General features: G+C 40.9%; 1 protein-coding gene across 2 annotated transcripts in view; it reads right to left on the minus strand.

Moving 5' to 3' along the window:
* Window positions 1–20,619, minus strand: part of OLFM3 (olfactomedin 3) — a 202,056-nt gene that overhangs the window by 58,997 nt on the left and 122,440 nt on the right. The window contains exon 1 of one of the 2 annotated variants that reach the window (XM_081324622.1): window positions 14,232–14,439. The exons of the other annotated variant lie outside the window; for it this stretch is intronic. Coding sequence (XP_081180748.1) covers window positions 14,232–14,402 — 171 coding nt within the window. The 5' untranslated portion in view covers window positions 14,403–14,439. Of the gene's footprint in view, window positions 1–14,231; window positions 14,440–20,619 lie in introns of those variants that run through there. 2 annotated transcript variants of the gene reach the window in all.

The raw sequence follows: 20,619 nt of genomic DNA on the forward strand, positions 1-20,619 counted from the left end.
GATTTAGTCGAGGGTGAGCAAGCGGACCTGGCCTGCATCACGGAAACCTGGTTGGGCCCAGAGGGTGGTATCCCCCTGGTTGATCTTTGCCCACCAGGCTTCCGGGTGCTACACCGGTCTCGGACTCAGGGTAGGGGTGGGGGAGTGGCTGTGGTTATGAGGGAGACCTTATGTCCGCAGGAGGCCACCGTTCCTCAGATAGTCGGGTGTGAATCTCTCTTATTGAGGTTTGGTCCCAGGGCGCAGTTGGGCTTGCTGCTCGCGTACCTTTCGCCTAGTCGCGTAGCAGCAGCCCTGCCTGAGCTTCTCGATATCCTCTCAGGGCTGGTGATTGAGTTTCCCAAACTTATGGTTTTGGGAGACTTCAATCTACCATCCCTGGGAGGAGCATCTGAGTTAGCTCGGGAGTTCATGGCTTCCATGACGGCCATGGACCTGACGCAGGTAATTCTTGGACCGACTCATGAGGGAGGTCACACCCTTGACTTGGTTTTCTTATCTGGTCGGTGGTTAGATGATCTTGGTGGGGGCTCCCCAATTGTTATGCCCCTGTCATGGACCGATCATCATCTCCTGCGGCTGGTCTTCCGTTTTGCCACTCCCCACCGTGGGGTTGTTGAGCCAACTAGATGGTTCCGCCCCAGACGCTTAATGGACCCTGAGAGGTTTCAGGCAGCGCTGGGGTCCCCACCTGCCTCCTCAGCTCACAGCTCGGCAGATGCCTTAGTGGAAGCCTGGGAAAGGACGGCCACGGAGGCACTTGACTGAGTTGTACCCTTGCGGCCCCTGACCCGGCGCAGATCCCAATGGGCTCCATGGTTCTCCGTGGAGCTCCGGGAGATGAAGCGTCGGAGACGGGGCCTAGAGAGCGTTTGGAGGTCCACCCGATCTGAATCCGACCGATTGCGACTAAGAACCCATATTAGGTCTTATCTCGCAGCGATGAGGGTAGCGAGATCTAACTACTTCGCTGCCCTCATCGCGTCTGCAGATAATTGCCCGGCCGCCCTGTTTAGGGTGACCCGCTCCCTCCTTAATCAGGAGGTTAGTGGGGAACCCTTGCAGGGGTGGGCCGAGGAATTTAGTCAACATCTGTCGGACAAAATCGCTCGGATTCGGACCGGTTTGGACTCCGACTGGGCAGTATCGGACGATCAGGACACGAGCGGTCTTGTCAATGTCACCTGGGAGGAGTTCGATCCTGTGACTCCGGAGGAAGTGGACAGGATCATGGGGAGGCTGAGCTCCACCACATGTTTATTGGACCCGTGCCCTTCCTGGCTGGTTTATGCAGCCCGGGAGGGGACACGAGGCTGGTTCCAGGCGGTTATATCTGCTTCTTTGAGTGAGGGTAGTTTTCCCGCCGCCTTGAAAGAGGCGGTGGTGAGACCTCTCCTCAAGAAGCCTGCCTTGGACCCGGCTGTTTTGAATAACTTTCGTCCGGTCTCCAACCTTCGCTTTCTTGCGAAGGTTGTTGAGAGTGTGGTGGCGCATCAGCTCCCTCTGGTCCTGGATGAAGCGGATTATCTAGACCCGTACCAATCGGGCTTCAGACCCGGGTACAGCACGGAGACGGCATTGGTCACGCTGGTGAATGATCTCTGGAGGGCTCGGGACAGAGGATACTCCTCTGTTCTAGTCCTATTAGACCTCTCAGCGGCTTTCGATACCATCGACCATGGTATCTTGCTGCGGCGTCTCAGGGGATTGGGAGTGGGAGGCACGGTTTTTCAGTGGTTCTCCTCCTATCTCCTGGGACGCTCGCAGTCGGTGTTGGCAGGGGGGCAGAGGTCGACCGCGAGGCCTCTCGCTTGTGGAGTCCCTCAGGGGTCGGTCCTCTCGCCCCTTCTGTTCAACATCTACATGAAACCGCTGGGCGAGATCATTCGTGGTTTTGGAGTTGGGTATCATCAGTATGCTGATGATACCCAACTTTTCATTTCGACCCCAAACCACCCCAGTGATGCCCTCGACATGATGTCCCGGTGCCTGGAGGCGGTCCGGGTCTGGATGGGGAGGAACAGGCTTCGTCTCAACCCTGACAAGACGGAGTGGCTGTGCGTACCGGCATCTCGGGATATTCAGGATATCCCACCCCTCATTATGGGGGGTGAGTCTTTACCTCCTGTAGATAGGGCTCGCAACTTGGGAGTCCTCCTAGACTCACAACTCTCCTTAGAAGATCATATTGTAGCTGTGACTAGGGGGGCGTTCGCCCAGGTTCGCCTGGTGCGCCAGTTGCGGCCCTATCTAGACCGGGATGCCTTGCGCACGGTCACTCATGCGCTCGTGACCTCTCGTCTTGATTACTGCAACGCTCTCTACATGGGGCTACCCTTGAAGACCACTCGGAGGCTCCAACTGGTACAGAATGCAGCCGTGAGAGTTGTATTGGGAGTCTCCCGATACTCCCGTGTTACACCTTTGCTCCGCGAGCTGCATTGGTTACCAGTTGTCTTCCGGGTGAGGTTCAAGGTGTTGGTAATGACCTACAAAGCCCTCCATGGCATGGGTCCAGAATACCTTGGGGAGCACCTGTAGCCAGCGTCAACTTCCCTCCGCCCAGTACGCTCCCACAGAGAGGGCCTCCTCAGGGTGCCGCCGGTCAAAGAATGCCAACTGGTGGCCCCCAGGGGGAGAGCGTTCTCTGTGGGTGCACCGGATTTATGGAACCATCTTCCGGTTGAGCTCCAGATGGCGCCCGATCTCCGCTCCTTCCGGCGCGACCTTAAAACCTATCTCTTTAAACAAGCTGGCCTGGCCTGATGGGACGGGGTGGGATTTTTATTAATGACTTCAATTTTAAATTTGTATTATCTTTGGGCATTGTTTAATTATGTTTTAATAATTTAATTTTAATTTTTGTATCTAATTTTTATGTATTGCCCTGTTCACCGCCCTGAGTCTCTTGAGAGAAGGGCGGTATATAAATTAAATTAATAAATAATAAATAATAAATAAAGTGCTCTCTTATATTCCTAAAACCACATATAGATCAAAAGTTATAGCTCTCTTCATTCCAAACATATATAAAGTGTTATTTGGAATTACAGAGAATCCACAGACAACTAAGAGGTAACTTGTAAGAAATAATCAGATGAATTGAAGTGTCAAGAGAATTGTATATCCCAAAAGTGAAACATAAAACTCAACTTTCCTGCTAAAAATTTTTTTAAATCCCCCCCCCCCACTTAAGTTCGACAGCAGCTTTGAGGATATTATATGCTGGTAATATTGCAAAGGATATTAGCATTGAAAGAACACGACTCATTATGATATCCCTGACAGATGCATACTCTCCCTTGCCTTAAAAACCTTTCAGAGCCTGATGGAGACTCAGTTCCTCTCACCAAGAACCACCTTTTGGTATTTACATGAAATCTATGTCCCTGCAATTTCAATCCCTTGGTCTAGACCTGTCTTTGGAATCTAAGAGACCAAACCTGCTTTTTCAGGTATTTCAAAATAGAATAGAAAGCTGTATATATTTAGTTCCAAAACATTTCAAGGCCCTCGTCATCAAAATTGCTTCAAATTTGCATTCTGCGGCAGAAATTCTACACTCATTATACATGGGCATCCCAGGTAATTTTGTAACCACATTAGTAGCTTTATGAAAAGTCCCAGAATCATGTTCAGGTCAGTCAATCTCTGAATTTCTACATTTATAGCATTTTGTATTATTTTAATTGGGAGTGGGAGGAGGGAAATGAAAGTATAGGACATAATGAAAGTATGTGTGCATGAATCCTTTCCCTTATTCATATCACAGGGACAATCTAAGAGCTACAAACCATAAGAGGGCCATCAACCCAGCTGCCAAACTCAAAAACAACAGCATCAGCTGCTATCAGTTTGCACACGTTTTTCACTAAAAAAAGCTGTCCTTTAAATATACGTAATTTCACAAAATTGAACCAATATGGCACAGTGGTTACAACAGTTCTGCTCATTCAAGTATCCTCCAGATTTCATGTGACCATGAATTCAGAATGCCCAGCCAGTGTAGGCTTTGGAATTCTGGATGTTGTAGTATTAATTTAGTAGAAAGGTCTTCAAATTTCAAAGGCTGGTGAAATCTTGGTTTAATATTTAGGTGCGAAGCTTTTGGGATAACTTTACATGGCAGAAGAGTACTTGTTACTTTAAGAGTGCAACAACAAACAACATTTTGGTTGTTTTTCAATAACACATACAGTATCTGGATGAATATAATTAACTCTGCCATGTTTTTTCAAGTAGAACTCAGCTCCCTGGGACTTCATGGTCACAACAGCAGTGTTCCAATATCTAAGGGTTCGCCACAAAGAAACACCTGAGGGCAGAACAAGAAGTAATGGATAGAAACTAATCAAGGAGAGAAGCAACCTAGAATTAAGGAGAAATTAGAACAATTATTCAGTGGAACAACCTGCCTCCAGAAGTTGTGAATGCTCCAACAATAAGAAAAAATTGGACAACCATTTGTCTGAAATGGTATAGGATTTCCTGCCTGAGCAGGGAGGGGGGGGGTTGGTCTAGAAGACCTCCAATATCCCTTCCAACTCTGTAATTCTATTCTATTCTATTCTATTCTATTCTATTCTATTCTATTCTATTCTATTCTATTCTATTCTATTCTATTCTATTCTATTCTATTCTATTCTATTCTATTCTATTCTATTCTATTCTATTCCTGTAAGACTAATATGATAGTGGTTTCTGTTCCTTTCTTCCAGGATGTTTATTTTTTTCAACTATGCAGTCTATTATACTGCCCCGATGTTGGTTGGACGTCTCCAGTCCAAGTAATAAAGAAGAATAACCCTTTAGCTTTTTTAAGAATGCAAAGTGCTTGAAAAGTAGTTGCTGTCACTTAGTTGTCTGAGATGCCCTCAAGCAAAGCTCAACATCTGGTGACTACATGGACACATCTATATTGCTTTCTTGACAACGATGTAGAAGTCATTCATCACTGCCTTTTTCTGAGAGGTTATTTTCAAGTTCCTAATCTGCCCAGAGCCCTAAAATTCCCACTAGTCTTCCATGCAAATACTAAACCAGCCCAATTCTGCTTAGCTTCTGATCCCAGATGAGGATATCTAAGTACTACCTAGATTTCTCTAAACAGACCTCAATACTATTAATTTTAAATTCCAGAAAAATCTAGAGGAAAAATACTGCTATACAGGAAATTCTTCTCCAACGGTGTATTTTTAAAAAATCCCATTTATATCCCACCCTTCTCCGAAGACTCAGGGCGGCTTACAATCTAAAGCACAAATCAATGTGCTTAGCAATAGCCTTCATTCTATGTATATGCCTGCTTATTAGGGCTTTCGCCCCCCCCAAGCAGCATTATTACAAAGTCAGCTTATTGCCTCCAACAATCTGGGTCCTCATTTTACCTACCTCGGAAGGATGGAAGGCTGAGTCAACCTTGAGCCTGGTGGGACGCGAACCTGCACTAATTGCAGGCAGCTGGTGTTACTTAAGGAGGCATTAGCCCACTGCTCCACCAAGGCTCTTATGCTTTTTAAATTTTCTTTATTTAAAACTCATCTTAAGAACTCTGGGCAGTCCAAAACCATGATACAAAAAACATTATATAAAAAATAAAAACAACAAAAATAGATACAGAGACAACACAAATCTGGCACTATAGCCAAACTCCCTTGATGCAACCCACGCCACATATTCTTCCAACTCCAGATTTATTTTATCCCAGCTCTTGGAGAAAAGGGCAGTTATTCATGGCTTTCCAGAAAGTGAAAAGGATAGAGATCTGCAAAATCTCAAGGGCTAGTGTGTTCCACAGATTAAAGGCTGTCATGTAAAAAAAACAAAGGACACATTTACTAGGTCCTGCAAGATGGCAACATCTAAAGGAAGGGAACTGAAGCACATCTCCTCTGTCTGATCTGATGGACACAGGGAGAGGCAATCCTGCAAGTTAGCTGCCCATGTAAGGCTCAAAAGGTGGTAATCAGCACTTTGAATTGTATGCAGAAGAAAACTGGGAACTGGTGCAGTTCATACAATGGAGGTGTAACATGGACAAATCTAGGGGCATGTAGCACTGCATGCCACTGCATTCTGGAACAATTGTAATTTCTGGGACAAGCCCCATTGCAGCAGTCCAACGGGAAGTGACCAAGGCGTGAATGATGGTGAGCAAGGCCTCCTGATCCAGTATAAAAGCTTATGTTGATAAACCAACATACGGTAGTCTTTGCATTATAAGAGGCAACTGTAGGCTTTGCGGAACTCCAGATTATGCTGCTCTGCAGTAATTTGAGTAAAATTGAAATTTATCTATTGTTTGATGACTGTCCTAATTCTGTGAGCCTGTGAAAACTTAGGAAGTCACAGCTACACAAAGATACATGGAAACTAGTGAGACCTTATTTATGTCTTTCAAATACCTGATTGCATCATTATTAGTTCTGTAGAATTTACTGCAATTCTGGAAAGACATTTTTATAGAGAACTGCCTTTTTAATTCTTTGCCAGATGAAGTTGGAATCTGAGAAGTGATCACATCAGCAAGAAAAATCTGAGAAGGCTCTATCTGAACTGCTTGTAAGAACATCAAAATATCCCTTGGGATCCCTTTGCACATTCCGTTTTCAAGATGTACATGTCTTATTTACAATGGTTGCAAGCCAGCACATCATATCACCTGGCTTTCCCTGAAAAAGCTGATAATTAAAACAAGCAAAACACAGTAAAACAGGCCATAAAATCAAAAGCAAGTAGAAATAAACAAATAAATAAAACTACGTCCAAAAAACCAAAAAGCCCGCTACCGCCCCAAACAGACAAGACACCAAAGTTAATACCATCAGATAAGGCTGCTGTTTTATAATAACCGGACAATAAAAAGGCTACTACTTATTTCATGGTGGTATCAAAACAGACCCCTGAAGATGATCTAAATGGCACCATCTAGAGAAAGCACCCTCTTTAAATAGCCAGATCACAGGGCATTTAGAGGTGTAATGGCTAAATCCAGCTTTTTACACTGGGCCTGAAATGTATTATGAAGTGGCTCAAATGAAAAATTAATGGTGTATGCTGTTGAAATTATTGAGCCCTGGGAAGGAACCTCAAAGTTCCCAAACCATTTTAAAAACTGACTCATGTACTGTATAATGTATCACAGTCATCTAAAGTATAAAGCAAAATGTATGGCTGCATCTGAAAGCTAAAATTCCCTATTGAGCATGTATGGTAGGAAACATGCCTCTGCTATTCATCTCCAGAAACAAGGGAGTCATTCCACTCCTGAGTGGGAATGAGAAAAAAAAGATTACTTCTCAATTCTGCTTCCTCAGACTTTCTGTGTAAGTTGAAACATTTATGTGGAATTTACTCTCCAGCTCAACTGTTCAGTAATCAGGTAATGGGATGAACGTGCAGCCTACATCCAATCTAGAGCCCATCTTGTATTCGTTCACAATTAGATTATTTCCACAATAATATCTAACTACCTTGGAAAAGCTGGGCCGCTTATTTATTGATGAATCTATATGCCTCCTTTTTGGCAAGCATTTCTAATAATGGCTTAATAATACATTGCAAGCTTTTGGTGGAACTGAAAAGCCCACTGAATAGAATACTGCTGGTGGCTATTTAGGAAAAGCAGAAGAAGCAACCATTTGAACAATGATTGGTGTTTCTGCTGCAGATGTAATGAAATCACATTGGCAAAAGATGGATGGGGAAAAACAAACATTCTCCCAGATCTACGGTATCTATCATCTATCTATCTATCTATCTATCTATCTATCTATCTATCTATCTATCTATCTATCTATCTATCTATCTATCTATCTATCTATCTATCATATTTATATTTATATACCGTGGGTGGTGTACTACAGTGGTGTACTACAGTGAATTAAAAAGTGTTACTAAAAAGTTTAATGGATTATATGAAATGATCCAGCTTCAAATGGAAAAAGGTGATACGAAGCACACATAAATATTTTGCCTTGTCAATAGCTCCTTGAACCATGTCAGAGCAGTCCAGCCAAAAATCCTTTGAAAAAAGTCCCATTTTCTATAAGGAATAACGAATAGATAAGACATGAATATCTCCACATGGTCTAAATGTCTAATATACACGTGTTTTAAACAATAAATAAATAAATTTCATTCTGGATTGTTGCACAGCCCTACTAAACAGCAATCACTCTGAAAGTTGCTTTAATAGGAAGTGATATGCAAACATTTCAGTTGCTTTAATAGGAAGGGATATGCAAACATTTCAAATAAATTAACAGTAAAAGCAAATGTATGATTTCTCTTAGGCCTGGGATACATGGATATAAAAACCTACTCAAGTTTATTGTTGAGGTAGAATAGTGGTTCCATCTGAAAACTAGATAGAGCAGGGTGGTCAAGAGCAGGCCTTGATCCTATCACTTGTAGATTTTAAATACAGATCATGGTAACAGAGCTCAAAGCACATGTTATAGCATGCGTGTCAAACTTGATCGCATCACGATCTATCATGACGTATTGTGATGTTTTTTGCCTTTGTGGAGCCAGTGTGGCCTCTGCGTGAGACATCCCGCCCACCAGTTTGGGATCTTCTACAAAGATTTAAAGTGGAGAAAATTCTAGCTCTTTAGATATTGTCTAAATATCTTTATCCTATTGTCTGTCTCCTATTAGACCTATCAACATAGCCAGTGGTTCGAAGTGATAGGCACTAGAGTCTTAAAACCTCAAGGGAAGTACAGGGTCCCACCTAGAAAGGTATGGTTGTTATGGCATAGCATGTGCAACCTGAGGCAGGCTGGGCCTTATAATCTAAATTGGTTTAATGAGGGAGGCAAGAAAGAAGAAGAAAGGAAAGAGGAGAGTTATACAGGACTCTTTTCAAACTTTAAAAAAAAACATTCAGGAACTATGCCATGGTAGAAGAGTCCTCAGGTGTTTGCATACCAAATCTGTTCTATTTTTAAAAGTAATCACTGCAAGATCTTTTCAAATAGCTTTTCCATACATCTGGTGCATATTTAGAATGAAGAATTTCCATAGAGAAGCGTTTTGGGATTCGGCGCCCAGCCTGAAGTGGTTGAAGAAATCAGACTATATTTAAGTTCTAGTGCTTCAGAGCCTACTTTGACACTATTTCCCACAGCTCTATGATTTTAAATGGGCTTCTCTTCCTAGGAAGATTGGCTCAGAACAAGCACTTGGACTGTAACAATATCTCCTCCTGTCATATCTACTGCTGGCAGATTGGAATAAGAGGAAGGGGAAAAAAATCAAGGAAGTTTTTTTTTAAAAAAAATCTCTTTTTTTGCAAAGTTAAAAGATTGCTTAGCTCACATCAGTAAATGCAGAATTTCACCCTGTGTGAAAGGAAGTTCCCCCTTCCTTTTTTATACTTCAGATGTAAGAAGCTAAAATAAGCAAGCCAAACGAACAGGAAGGGAAAAGGAGTCTAGGGGAGCATTTCGTGGAAATTTAGGTTTGGAAGGAGGGAAGGTGTTAGGGATTTTTGGGTTCAGATTTTGATCCAGGTTAGAGAAGAATCTGGAGGCTGCCGAATCTTTCTTTTCCAAAGCTCTTGCCTAGATTCGGAGTAAATTTCAGTAGTAACTTCAGCTCCAGCTGAGGAAAAGAATTAGAGGAGAGGAACGTAACAGAAAGAATCGTTTTTCTTTTTGATCCTTCTTAAAAGGCTTCTGAAAGCAGAGAGAGAGAGAGAAATATCACTGCCATGGTTTTTCATTTTGTTGTTGTTGTAATCTCTACTTGTGAGATGCCATTACTGCCCTTGGAGCATTGGTAGCTGGCAACTCAGGTGTTCTGTACTACATTTCCCATAGTGCTTTTAGTACTGACCATGTCAAGCAAGAATGATGAAGCTTAATTCTAAAATATTTTAATGGTGTCGAGTTTTCTTTAGAACTTTCAAAAAGAGGATCTCTGTTCCAGGAATATAAGTTGGCAAACGGCAACATTTAGTCCACAACTGCTTTTTTAATGGTTGTGAATAGTAGGTTTAGAGGGCTGCAGTCTGAAAAGTGGGTGGAGCCAAGAGACAGACTCAACTAGGTTTTATTTAGTTTCCATTTTATTTAAACTTTGTAGGCATATACAATAAATGTTTGAGGGCTACATAATGACAGCCAGTTTGGTGTAGTGGTCAAGGCACCAGGCTAGAAAGAGGGAGATCATGAGTTCAGGTCCCGCCCCAGCCATGAAAGTCAGCTGGGTGACCCTGGGCCAGTCTCACTCTTTCAGCCCAGCTCCCCTCAAAGAATTCTTGTTGTGGAGAAAAATAGGAGAAGAAATATTCATACGTTGAAAATGAGTTAGTTGTAGAATAATAAAGGCAGGATACAAATAAATAAATAAATGTTGCATTGCACATTGTAATTTGATGGACGATTTTGAGGAACTTTAGGGGGCTGCGCCTTTGCCGTTCAGGGTACATCCCTAGTGGGGATAAAGAGATAACTGAATGGGGAAGACAATAAAGCGAGTGGAAGAATAGAAACTGCTTCTTGTCCAGATAACTCAGTGGGAGCCAAGCGAGGGCACGATATTCCACATTTGTCCACTAAAGTTTAACTAGCCAAAGTTGCTCTTGCTTGTTAGTTACAGTAGAACTTTGTAGTATAAACAAAGAGAAAAGGAAGAAGATAACCTCACACAGCATATCTGAGAAAAAGCAAGACATGTAGGCATTAGGTCCTGCTTTTATGATACAGTGCAATGAGGTCAACATTTTTATAAAGGTTTACCCTGGGAGAATTTAAGCTTTTCTCCATCTTCGGTTTTCAGTTTGACCGGGATGCAGGTGTGTCTTCAGCAAGCCAACATTTCATCAAATGTGCTGTGTGATGTTGCAAGGCAAGTACAAACGGAAAGGAGTGTTAGCTTTCCCTACCTTCCATATATATACATAACAAGCTGAACAAAAAAAAATGCAAAAATGGCTCAATCACCTCCCCAGTTTAAATAGGTATAGGAGGAGGGGTGTACAATATCTGTCACAGAGTCCAATAGGATTTGGAAAAGATAGGAGGAAGTAAGATATCCACTGAACTTGGAGACCTGCTCTGAAATTAGGATTCATTTGCATGCATATGCAGCTCTCTTTCTCTTTCTCACATACACAACAAGCAATAAGAGAGTCAACATTTGGTAATAAATCAGATTTTGATTTTTTGAATTTTTTTTAATAAGTATGCATGAGCAGGAGATAAAGAATAATATTGTGGTGACTGATATTTATTTTGATGACTGATTTATTACTTCTGGGATGCCCAGTCTGTATCCCTCTATCTAATTTTATCCTAAGATATGGGAAGCACAGACATTCCCCACAGCTGCCATTCTCAAAAGGTTATCTATGCTTGCTTTGTCTACCTATCAATCAGTCATAATATATGAACATTGGTTTGGATTTTCTCTCTATATTCTCTCTATATTTCTCTATATTTCTCTCTATATTTTCTCTCTATATTTGTCTCTTGTTTCTGGCACTTCCCAATAAGGCTAGCAACATATCTTTGGGAAATTTAGACGGGCTCAGTTTATATCTTACTTTCTGACCTACCTTTCCTTCAATGAGTTTAGGGAAAGGTAATATAAAGAGAAAGAAAGGTAACTTTGAGAAAGACTGAGATCTGTTACTAAAGCATCGAGGGGAAAACATATCTCCAAACCAAACAAAAAGTATGCAAAAATTTACATTGGTATAGGAGGGGGGTGTACAATAGAATAAGACCTGCAAGGTTCTGTTATTATTATTATTATATTTTAATTTCATTTATATCCCGCCCTTCTCCGAAGACTCAGGGCGGCTTACAAACTTAGCAGTAGCCTTCATTCTATGTATATGCCTGCTTATTAGGGCTTTTTCACACACACCCCAAGTGGCATTATTACAAAGTCAGCTTAATTGCCCCCAACAATCTGGGTCCTCATTTTACCTACCTCGGAAGGATGGAAGGCTGAGTCAACCTTGAGCCTGGTGGGACTCGAACCTGCACTAATTGCAGGCAGCTGGTGTTACTTAAGGAGGCATTAGCCCACTGCTCCACCAAGGCTCTGAAAAGTGGGTGGAGCCAAGAGACAGACTCTGAATAAAGGCCAACTCCTACTGTTCCCTGATCTAGTCACCTAGTTAATAAATATTCTAAAGGCTAATAAATATTCTACTCTTATGATGTAGCTGTCATGGGTCCGATAAATGAGACAGTTCAAACAAATTTCAAGCATTGTTTATCTAATAAATTTTAATAATGAAAGGAAACATCGGCACTCAGGGAGGGATGCCAGAATCTGAAATCTCCTCCCCACAAACCCATTGTAACATACACAATTCCCGCCCTTATCTACACGTCATAAATCACATTATCCAATTAGCCTTTACATATGAAGTTTCACTTCCCATTCTGTAGGGGGGGGGCTTTTCTTATCTTCTCAAAACATCCAGTTGACGTTCCCCCTCCCCCCAGGGATTCAAAGCAAAACGGTTAAAGTAACAGGCTGTCTCTTATATTGTCAGTGCAAAAACATGTCTCTATGTTTGCAGCATTGACAGTAGCAATAGCAATAAGCACTTAGACTTATATACCGCTTCACATTGTAGTTTACAGAGCCAGCCTATTGACCCAACAATCTGGGACCTCATTTTACCGACCTCGGAAGGATGGAAGGCTGAGTCAACCTTGAGAAGTAGCCTGCAGTGCTGCATTCTAACCACTGCGCCACCACGGCTCAGTCCAGCCCAAAGAGAGTTTGAAGAGATTTGTGGCCAAGAAAACATCAGAGTCCAGATTTCCCCAGGTACTATAAAAATTACACAGGTTTCTGGAATTATACAGAGTATAAATGAAAAGTTTTGGGGTCAACATGTAGCTTTTAAAAGAAGAAGAAGAAAAAAAGCTAATAATGCTGAATTGTCCCTATCAGATATGACTCCACGCTGATCTAAAGTGCTGGATTAGAACTAAAGTGCTGGATTAGAACTTTGCGGTCCTTTGGGCATTCATTGAAGTGCAAACTTTCCAGAGACAGCCACAGAAGTTACAAAGGCTGGCTGATGTTAAACTTCGTTTCTGATAAATATACAGAAATAACGGCATCACTGATAAATACTCTGACCTGAAATACCATCCTTAATTCAATAGTCTGCAGAGAAGGACTTCAAAAAAGAGCAAAATGAATGGTTCAGATGAAAAGCACTAAAAATCATGATGCTATTCTCATTTCCTGCCCGTCGGCAATGAACAAATTCCATATTGATTAGTAAATGAGATCACGTGTTTAGTTTTTAAGTGGTATTTAGCCCAGAGCTGCTCTTAATCTGATATTTGATTGCAATCACAATGAACAGAGTATAGGTAAGGAGGAACCTTTGGGGCAGGGAAATTCAGTTAAGTGCCTTCTCTTCAAACTTTCATTAGCTCCATTTCAGCAAATGGCAGGGCAAAGGATGCAGAATTCACCCATTTTATCAAGCTATTAAGACAGCATTAAGACAGAGCTGGCTTCTTTAGTACCTACCTGGCAAAGCCTTTTTGGCAAGCATCACGCTACATTTCAGCAATAGTACACATAATGGAATCCATCCTGAAAAGTCAGTGGACATCTTTAGCCAATATAACCTATAATTTGGCATGCTGCTCTAATCAAAAATGGGTTTGCAACTGTGCTTTCTTTTTGTCTTAAGTTTTCTTTCTTTTTCTTCTTTTTGCTCCTCTGGAAAACTCTTTAAAAAGAAAATCTCGCTTTTATTCTGGGACATCCAAATGCAGCGTTGAAAATAAAGCAGGAAAAAGGGGATCACCCTGCTCCGTGCGACAGTTTTACAAGAAAAGGAAGCAGAAGAGCTCAAATGTAATCACAATTATTTTGTATGATCGCAGCAAGGCTTTTTGAAGTCACAGTGCAGAAAGTGGAAAGCAAACACATAAGAATACCTTTGGTGTTTTAAGACCGGTGCCTTAAATAAATATTTTAGAAAGCTTTTTTTTTAAAAAAAAATGTTCTGCTTCCAGATGGCAAATGTTCTTTCCAGCACATAAGCCTAGGTTGCAACATGCATTAAGGACTTGAAAGAAAGAAAGAAAGGGGAGAAAGAAGGTTCTTACTAGAAGCATGCAAAAATTAAAATTGCAGTCTCTGGGTCACTTTAAAGAAAAGCCATAGCAGAATGCCTCTCCCTTCCCTTCCCTCAAGCCCACAAAAGCTCTCCAGAGAATGAAGTTACTTACTAGCATGTTAAATGTGGACAGCCTGGTGGTATTCAGTCCTACCAGTGATGGGAGCGTTTGGGACATCCAGTTAGAAATCATAGCCATGGTACTAAGCACTGCACCCAGCTTGAGCAGTGGAGGACTCATTGCTGTGGAAGCTAATGAGTTTTCATAGTGAGTGATTATCATCCTAGAACAGACTGGCAGGGAAAGAGGCGTGCCTGCAACTCACAACATCCATGGCATGAAAAGGGTACAGCCTCTCTAGATGTAATCATCCTCCAAAACGCACATCCAAGCTGCTTCCTCCCCCCCCCCCTTCCTCCAAGCACTGGCACTGAATCCTCCTCTCTTGCACCACATAGCAAGGCAGGCTGGTCACAGGCACAAAAGCCTTTAATGCTCATAAAATCAGTTTTGCCTGGGATGGAAGAAAAGATGTAGAGGAGAACAGAGGATCACTTTGCCAGGAGTGGGCAGCTTGTTGGTTAATGAGGCAGTGGTCCAAGGCCAGAGGTAACAAAGTCAACCTGCTACATTCAGCTGGTGGTTAGAGAACAGCTTCTTTTAGACTTCGTACGGAACACCTGTAGGCATTTGTAGGTAGGGATGAGGCCGTGAACCTCTTGCTATTGCCACTGTCAGTAAGCGTCACAAGGCTTTGTGTGAACAAAAAATGCAGTTTGATGCGTGGGTGAGAATAAGCCCTGCTGGATTCCATGGGACTTGCTTCTAAGTCAGCATGAATAGTCAAGCTACTTACTGCATCATAGTCCATAATGCACAAGGGTTCACCGTTTGAAGAGTCAGAAAGGACTAGACTGGCCTCCTACCTCTACTACCTTCAAAGCCAGGATAAAGTCTGTGTATATGAGTGGGTGCAGAAATTTCCAGGAATGTCACATTTTTGTTTTTTATTTTATGTGACTAATAGCAATTATGACACCAAATTGTTCCAACCAAACATGACTCTTAAGGAAAAGAGAAAAGATCTTGGCTTAGAGCCAAAATGAAGTCTGTGTACCTGAAATTGCTTTTCTACCAATTGTTTCACTGTAATTTTTCGCTTCTGCGGGGACATTCAGATTATAATTGCAGAGATGTCACTTTTTTTATTTATGCTGCTTAGTAAAATATCACAAATAAAACATCACTTTCCTATAATATGACATGATGGCTCCTGATGTAATGAATTTAGAAAAAAAATGATAGAAATGTAGAACATGACTAACTATCTCTGCCTCCAGGACCATGTATGTGGTAAGCCATGTATCTGAATGGTGTGGAGGATGCTGTTCATATAGTATCAGACTTTGCACTTGTAGATCAAGCTGGGAGAGGGTATTGCAACCATCCTGATGTGTCCTAATTTCTCAGCAGCTTTCAATATCATGGCATCCTTCTGGATTGACTGAAAGTAATGAAAGGCAACATATTGCAGTGGTTCTTGTCCTTTCTCCATGGTGGGTTCCAGTCAGAGTTGACAGGAGGTGAGAGGTGAGCCCGCTGCCCCAGATTTGTGGGGTGTTTCAGGGTTCAACACTCTCAGCCCTCCAACTTAACAACTACAGAGGATGTTGGGGAAGGTCATTTGTCACTTCAATGTTGATGATCCTCAGTTATACCAGTAGCACTTAGACTTATATACCGCTTCATGGTGCTTTACAGCACACACTAAGTGGTTTACAGAGTCATACATCATGTCCCATGTCTTTCAAGCTATGCTGTTAACATCATATTCCACTGGCTGAACCTTTGGTTGGGGGAGAACAAACTAAGATTCCATCCTAGCAGTACTAAGCATCTATGGTTGTTTGGCCCTTCTGGGAGCCTTTCATCTGTAGGCCTGAACAGGGTTAACCTACTTCTTTGGGGTCTAGTCAGTGGTGGGATTCAAATATGTGAAAACTGGTTCTCTCTGTGGATGTCGCTTCCAGAAGTCCATTCTAGGCCTGTGCAACAAAAAATTAGCAACCGGTTCTGCTAAGGTGGCAGAATCCCACCACAGGGTCTTAGTTCTTAATCAGCAGGGGAGTTTTGGACCCATAGCTCTTGCTTGAAGCGCATCTGGCAGCTGTAGCCAGAGGTTTCCTTGCCTTGTGTTGTTATATGGACCATGAGCTCTTACATCAAGACTTGGTCACTGCATGGATGGAATGCTACAATGTGCTGCATATGGGGTTAGCCTCAAAGCCTCAGTAGGACTCAGAAGGCCTCTGGTATGGTACCAACCGTCTAGAATAGCATACCTCCAGGAGATATACTGCATATGGCTGCTGCTTATCAGCCTTTTAAAAAAGCATTGACAGTAGGGCTCTTTCCTGGGGCCTTGGAAAGGGAGAGAGTTAGTTGATGTTCCTTCTGAATGATGTAATCTGTTAGATTTTCTTCTGATTTATTTTTACTGTTTGTACAGTATATGCTTGAATGGCTACTTAAGATACCCTGGAGTTAAGTGGCCTAGAAATTTGCAAAACAAATAAACAAACCAATTAACTATTCTGTTTACATTGGCATGTTGGAACATGTAGGTGCTTTGGGGGTTATTTATGTTGTGCATACAACGTTGAGGAAATTATTCAGCTTCCAGGTCACGTGGTAAATTGAGCTATAATTTTAGAAGAAAATAACTGTATTACTACAGTAGTTCGGCAGAGCTTTTTGGTCAATCTGTTTTCCTTTAAGGGAAGAGAAACTTAATCATGATTTGTTTATGAGAAATTCTTGTTAGCGCATTAGGAGTCATTCTTCCTCAACCTCACATTTTGATTTTTTTTAAATATAATTTTTATTGAAGAAATTTTTAAGAAGTTAAAAATAATTCAAATATTAAAAAAAGAAAGAAAATAAGAAATGATGGTGAATAAGTAAAAAAGAAAATAGAAAAAGAAAGAAAAAAATATTTTAAAGAACCAACTTCTAATCTTTTTGATAGCAGTTATAAATACACTTATATTTTACCGTAAGTTACATCATGATTTCCTTCTTTCAATAAGCTATCCTTTCCAATCTTCATAAATCATAAGTTCATTTTTCTTTTTTCCTTTTTAACAAAAAGTCCATAACGGTTTCTAGTCATTGTTAAATGTATTTGTTGATCTTTCACTAATTAAACAAGTTAATTTTTCCATCTCTACAAGTTCTGTCATCTTCCTCTCCATTGTGGGTATTTCAGAGTCTTTTCATTTTTGACTATACAATTGTCTTGCAGCAGTAATTATAAATAAGAATATTCTTCCATAGTTCTTTTCTAATCGACTATCTACTAATCCCAGTTCTGGGTTCAGTTGAATGTTGGTCATTAAAATTCTTTACATCGTATGTATTTGAACCCTTAAATTTAGACAGGATAAAATAACCCTTCATGTAGTCCACATTTCCAACAGGAAATTTGAAGTGGCTTTATACATTCTAGACATTTTTTCTGGACTTATACACCAACAGTAGGTGCATCATTTTTATAAAAGTTCTCTTTTAGGTTATAACAATGTAAATTTCAATCCTTTTAACCACATATTTTCCCCACCGTTTCAGCTGTATATTGTGTCCAAATTTCTTTGTTCCTTTCACTTCCATTTCAACTTTCAAACCCTTCTTTGTAGGTCAGGGGCCCCCAACCCCCGGGCTGCAGCCCATGAAGTTGCAGGTGAGCATACGATGCTTCATTTGCACATGTGCAGGATTTAAGTTGAGCCATTCTCTCCCTGCCCACCACCAAAACCACTGCCAGTGGTCCGTGGAATGAAAAAGGTTGGAGATCTCTGCTGTAGGTCATCAGTAGCTCCTACTGAAGTAACATGAAAAACCAGGGAATCAGTACTTTGTGTCACAAGGTTGACACAACTGGAGAAGGGCAAGTGAGACATGCTTATTAAATTCAATAGCTAGGTTTCTACAATGTCAGATGCAGATGACATATTAACAAGGCAAAAAGTGAATTTAGTCTGTGTCTAAGCCTTTTTTTCAACTCTTTTTCTTTTTGACTTTTTTGTGCACTTTTAAATCTCAGAAGATTATCACAACAGGAAAGAGTTTATTAATCATAGACATGTATTTATTCAATTTGTATAGCTTATTCATCGCAAACCGGTGACTCTGGGCAGTGAACAATCATAAAATGAAATGAATTGGTCTTGGTTTTCCTTAACAGGATTCAAGTTGCATTTTAATCATGGACTGTAGATCTCATTTTTTTCATTGCATTCCAGAGGGAAATTGCAAACTTTTATTTTTGCTCTGAACTTCAACTGTGCTTATATTAAGGCCATGAAAGATAGCTCTTCCCCCACCCCACCCCCAATTTTTAGCCAGTGTCATTCTAATGATATCTACAAAATAGAAGACTGAATGCAGACAGGAACTTGTTATAATTTGAAGGACATTAGCAAGAGGGGAAAGGAATATGCATCACACTCACTATTCAGCTCCCAGATAAAGTAATGAATTCTGTAAATTCACTGAATTATATGGAATAGTTTCATTTAATTTCCAGATACCCAGATGAATGAATGAATGAATGAATGAATGAATGAATGAATGAATGGTTCTATGTCTCCTTATTCGGAAATAGACTAATCTCCATTGTGGGTCTAAGCAATTGGAGTTTATTCTCAGTTAACCTGGACTGTGCTCATTTCTTTTAGTTTTCTTTCCCGGTTTTCTTCAATATCAAATAGCTGAGTTTTGAAAAAAAGTCTAGTGAACATCTCTGTTCTTGCATATGCATCATAAACAAGCAAGTATCAATAATATTTAGTAGCCCTTCCTTTGATGAAGATGTGCCATTTACATGAGGCTTGAATGAATTTATAGTTTGGACAGAGATATACTTTGATGGACACAGGAAACGATAACAAATTCATATGTAGATAAGAATAAACTTGTACATGGCTACTTAGGTCTTCAGATCGCTTTCTGTAGTGGCCAAGATTGTTCCCAAGAATACTATACTACTCTGAAAAAATCAAGAATGCTTGATAAAATGAAGTTTTAGGTGCTTGTCCCTTTTTTTTGAAGTGAATTCATATAGAGAGAGGTATTTTTACATAACCTGCATATGAGCTCCTAAATATTAGCCAATCTTTGCTTCTCTCTACATACCTCAAATTAGTTGATTTAACCAAGATGATAGACTGCAGGAACATGAAGACATTGCTACAGATGTTTTTGAAAATCCTTTTCTGTTCTTGTTGTCGTTGACTGTATTAAAATAAACTTGTTTTCTTTCTTATTTCAGCCTGGGACTAATTCCTGGGACAGGGGGTTTTGTCATTTTGCCTTTTCAGACTCTGGATAAGGCAGCATTTTACCATTCCAGAAGGGGTGGCAGAATTAGCAGTATAATCTCAATTTCCTAGGGACTTCCTCAGTTTGGCTTTTTTTTAATACTCCTTTTTATCTGAAGCTTGTTCCTATCACATCACTTCCTTACACTGAATGAGATAGAGAATGGAGGCCTGGCTTATTGATGGCAGAGATTTGAGGAGTGATGGCCTGGGAATAAAAATAGAATTCTGATGCTTTTTCAAGTTGGGCAGATTCTTTCAGTTATGAAAGTACAGGTTTTCCTGAAGGTCACTAAATGCAATCATTTTCACTTGCTGCTGGAAAGATAACATCAACGATTTGGAAGAGGATATATTCAAGAAGGATACTGCCACTAAGAACCTTTGTTATTATTCACTTCACACAAGGGAACTTATTAAAACTGCTCAAGAAAGAAGCATATTTTGTTCTGGGATGGAAGTAGTAGTAGTAGTAGTAGTAGTAGTAGCAGTAGTTAATTTCAAATCTAAGAAAACATAGGTGGCTGGAGAAGGAGGTATATTTTAACTCCAGTATGAATGACCTGGAAGACCTAATGGGGTTAGTGATCTCAGAATGTCTCATCTAGGGGTGTAATCTGCTAGTCTCTTTTCACCTCATTGGAAACTGGAGTGATCTAAATCCTAATCTGACATCAAACTACTCTGTAGGTATGGTCTCTATGGAAGAGAGCTAGCCTCATAAAATGTGATGGAAACCTTTCTCATTCAACCCAGTCAGAATGCTGAGGGGATTAATTAGTCAATTTTGGTAAAGACTATTAAAGATGAAAAGAGTCATATATCTGCAGTAACCTGGGGCTATGAGTAATGTGAAGCCAAATGAGAATCCAGGCTTCCTTTACTGAGCATTAGTCTGAATTGGGGAAATTTGAAAAGTTGCCATAATTCATCTGAAATAGAAGAAACAAAGGCCAGCGTCTCTGGATCCTCACCCTGGCAAGGCATTTATGATAAATCACAGCCACTCTGAAGAAAAGTTGGAAAATTAGTAACAGCAAATTCTCTCTCTTTCTACACATATTCACACACACACAACACACATATACCCAAATATATAACTTGGCATAACAAGTTAAATA

This window comes from Vipera berus, assembly GCF_964194415.1.
Source record: "Vipera berus genome assembly, chromosome: 3".
Lineage (NCBI taxonomy): Eukaryota > Metazoa > Chordata > Lepidosauria > Squamata > Viperidae > Vipera > Vipera berus.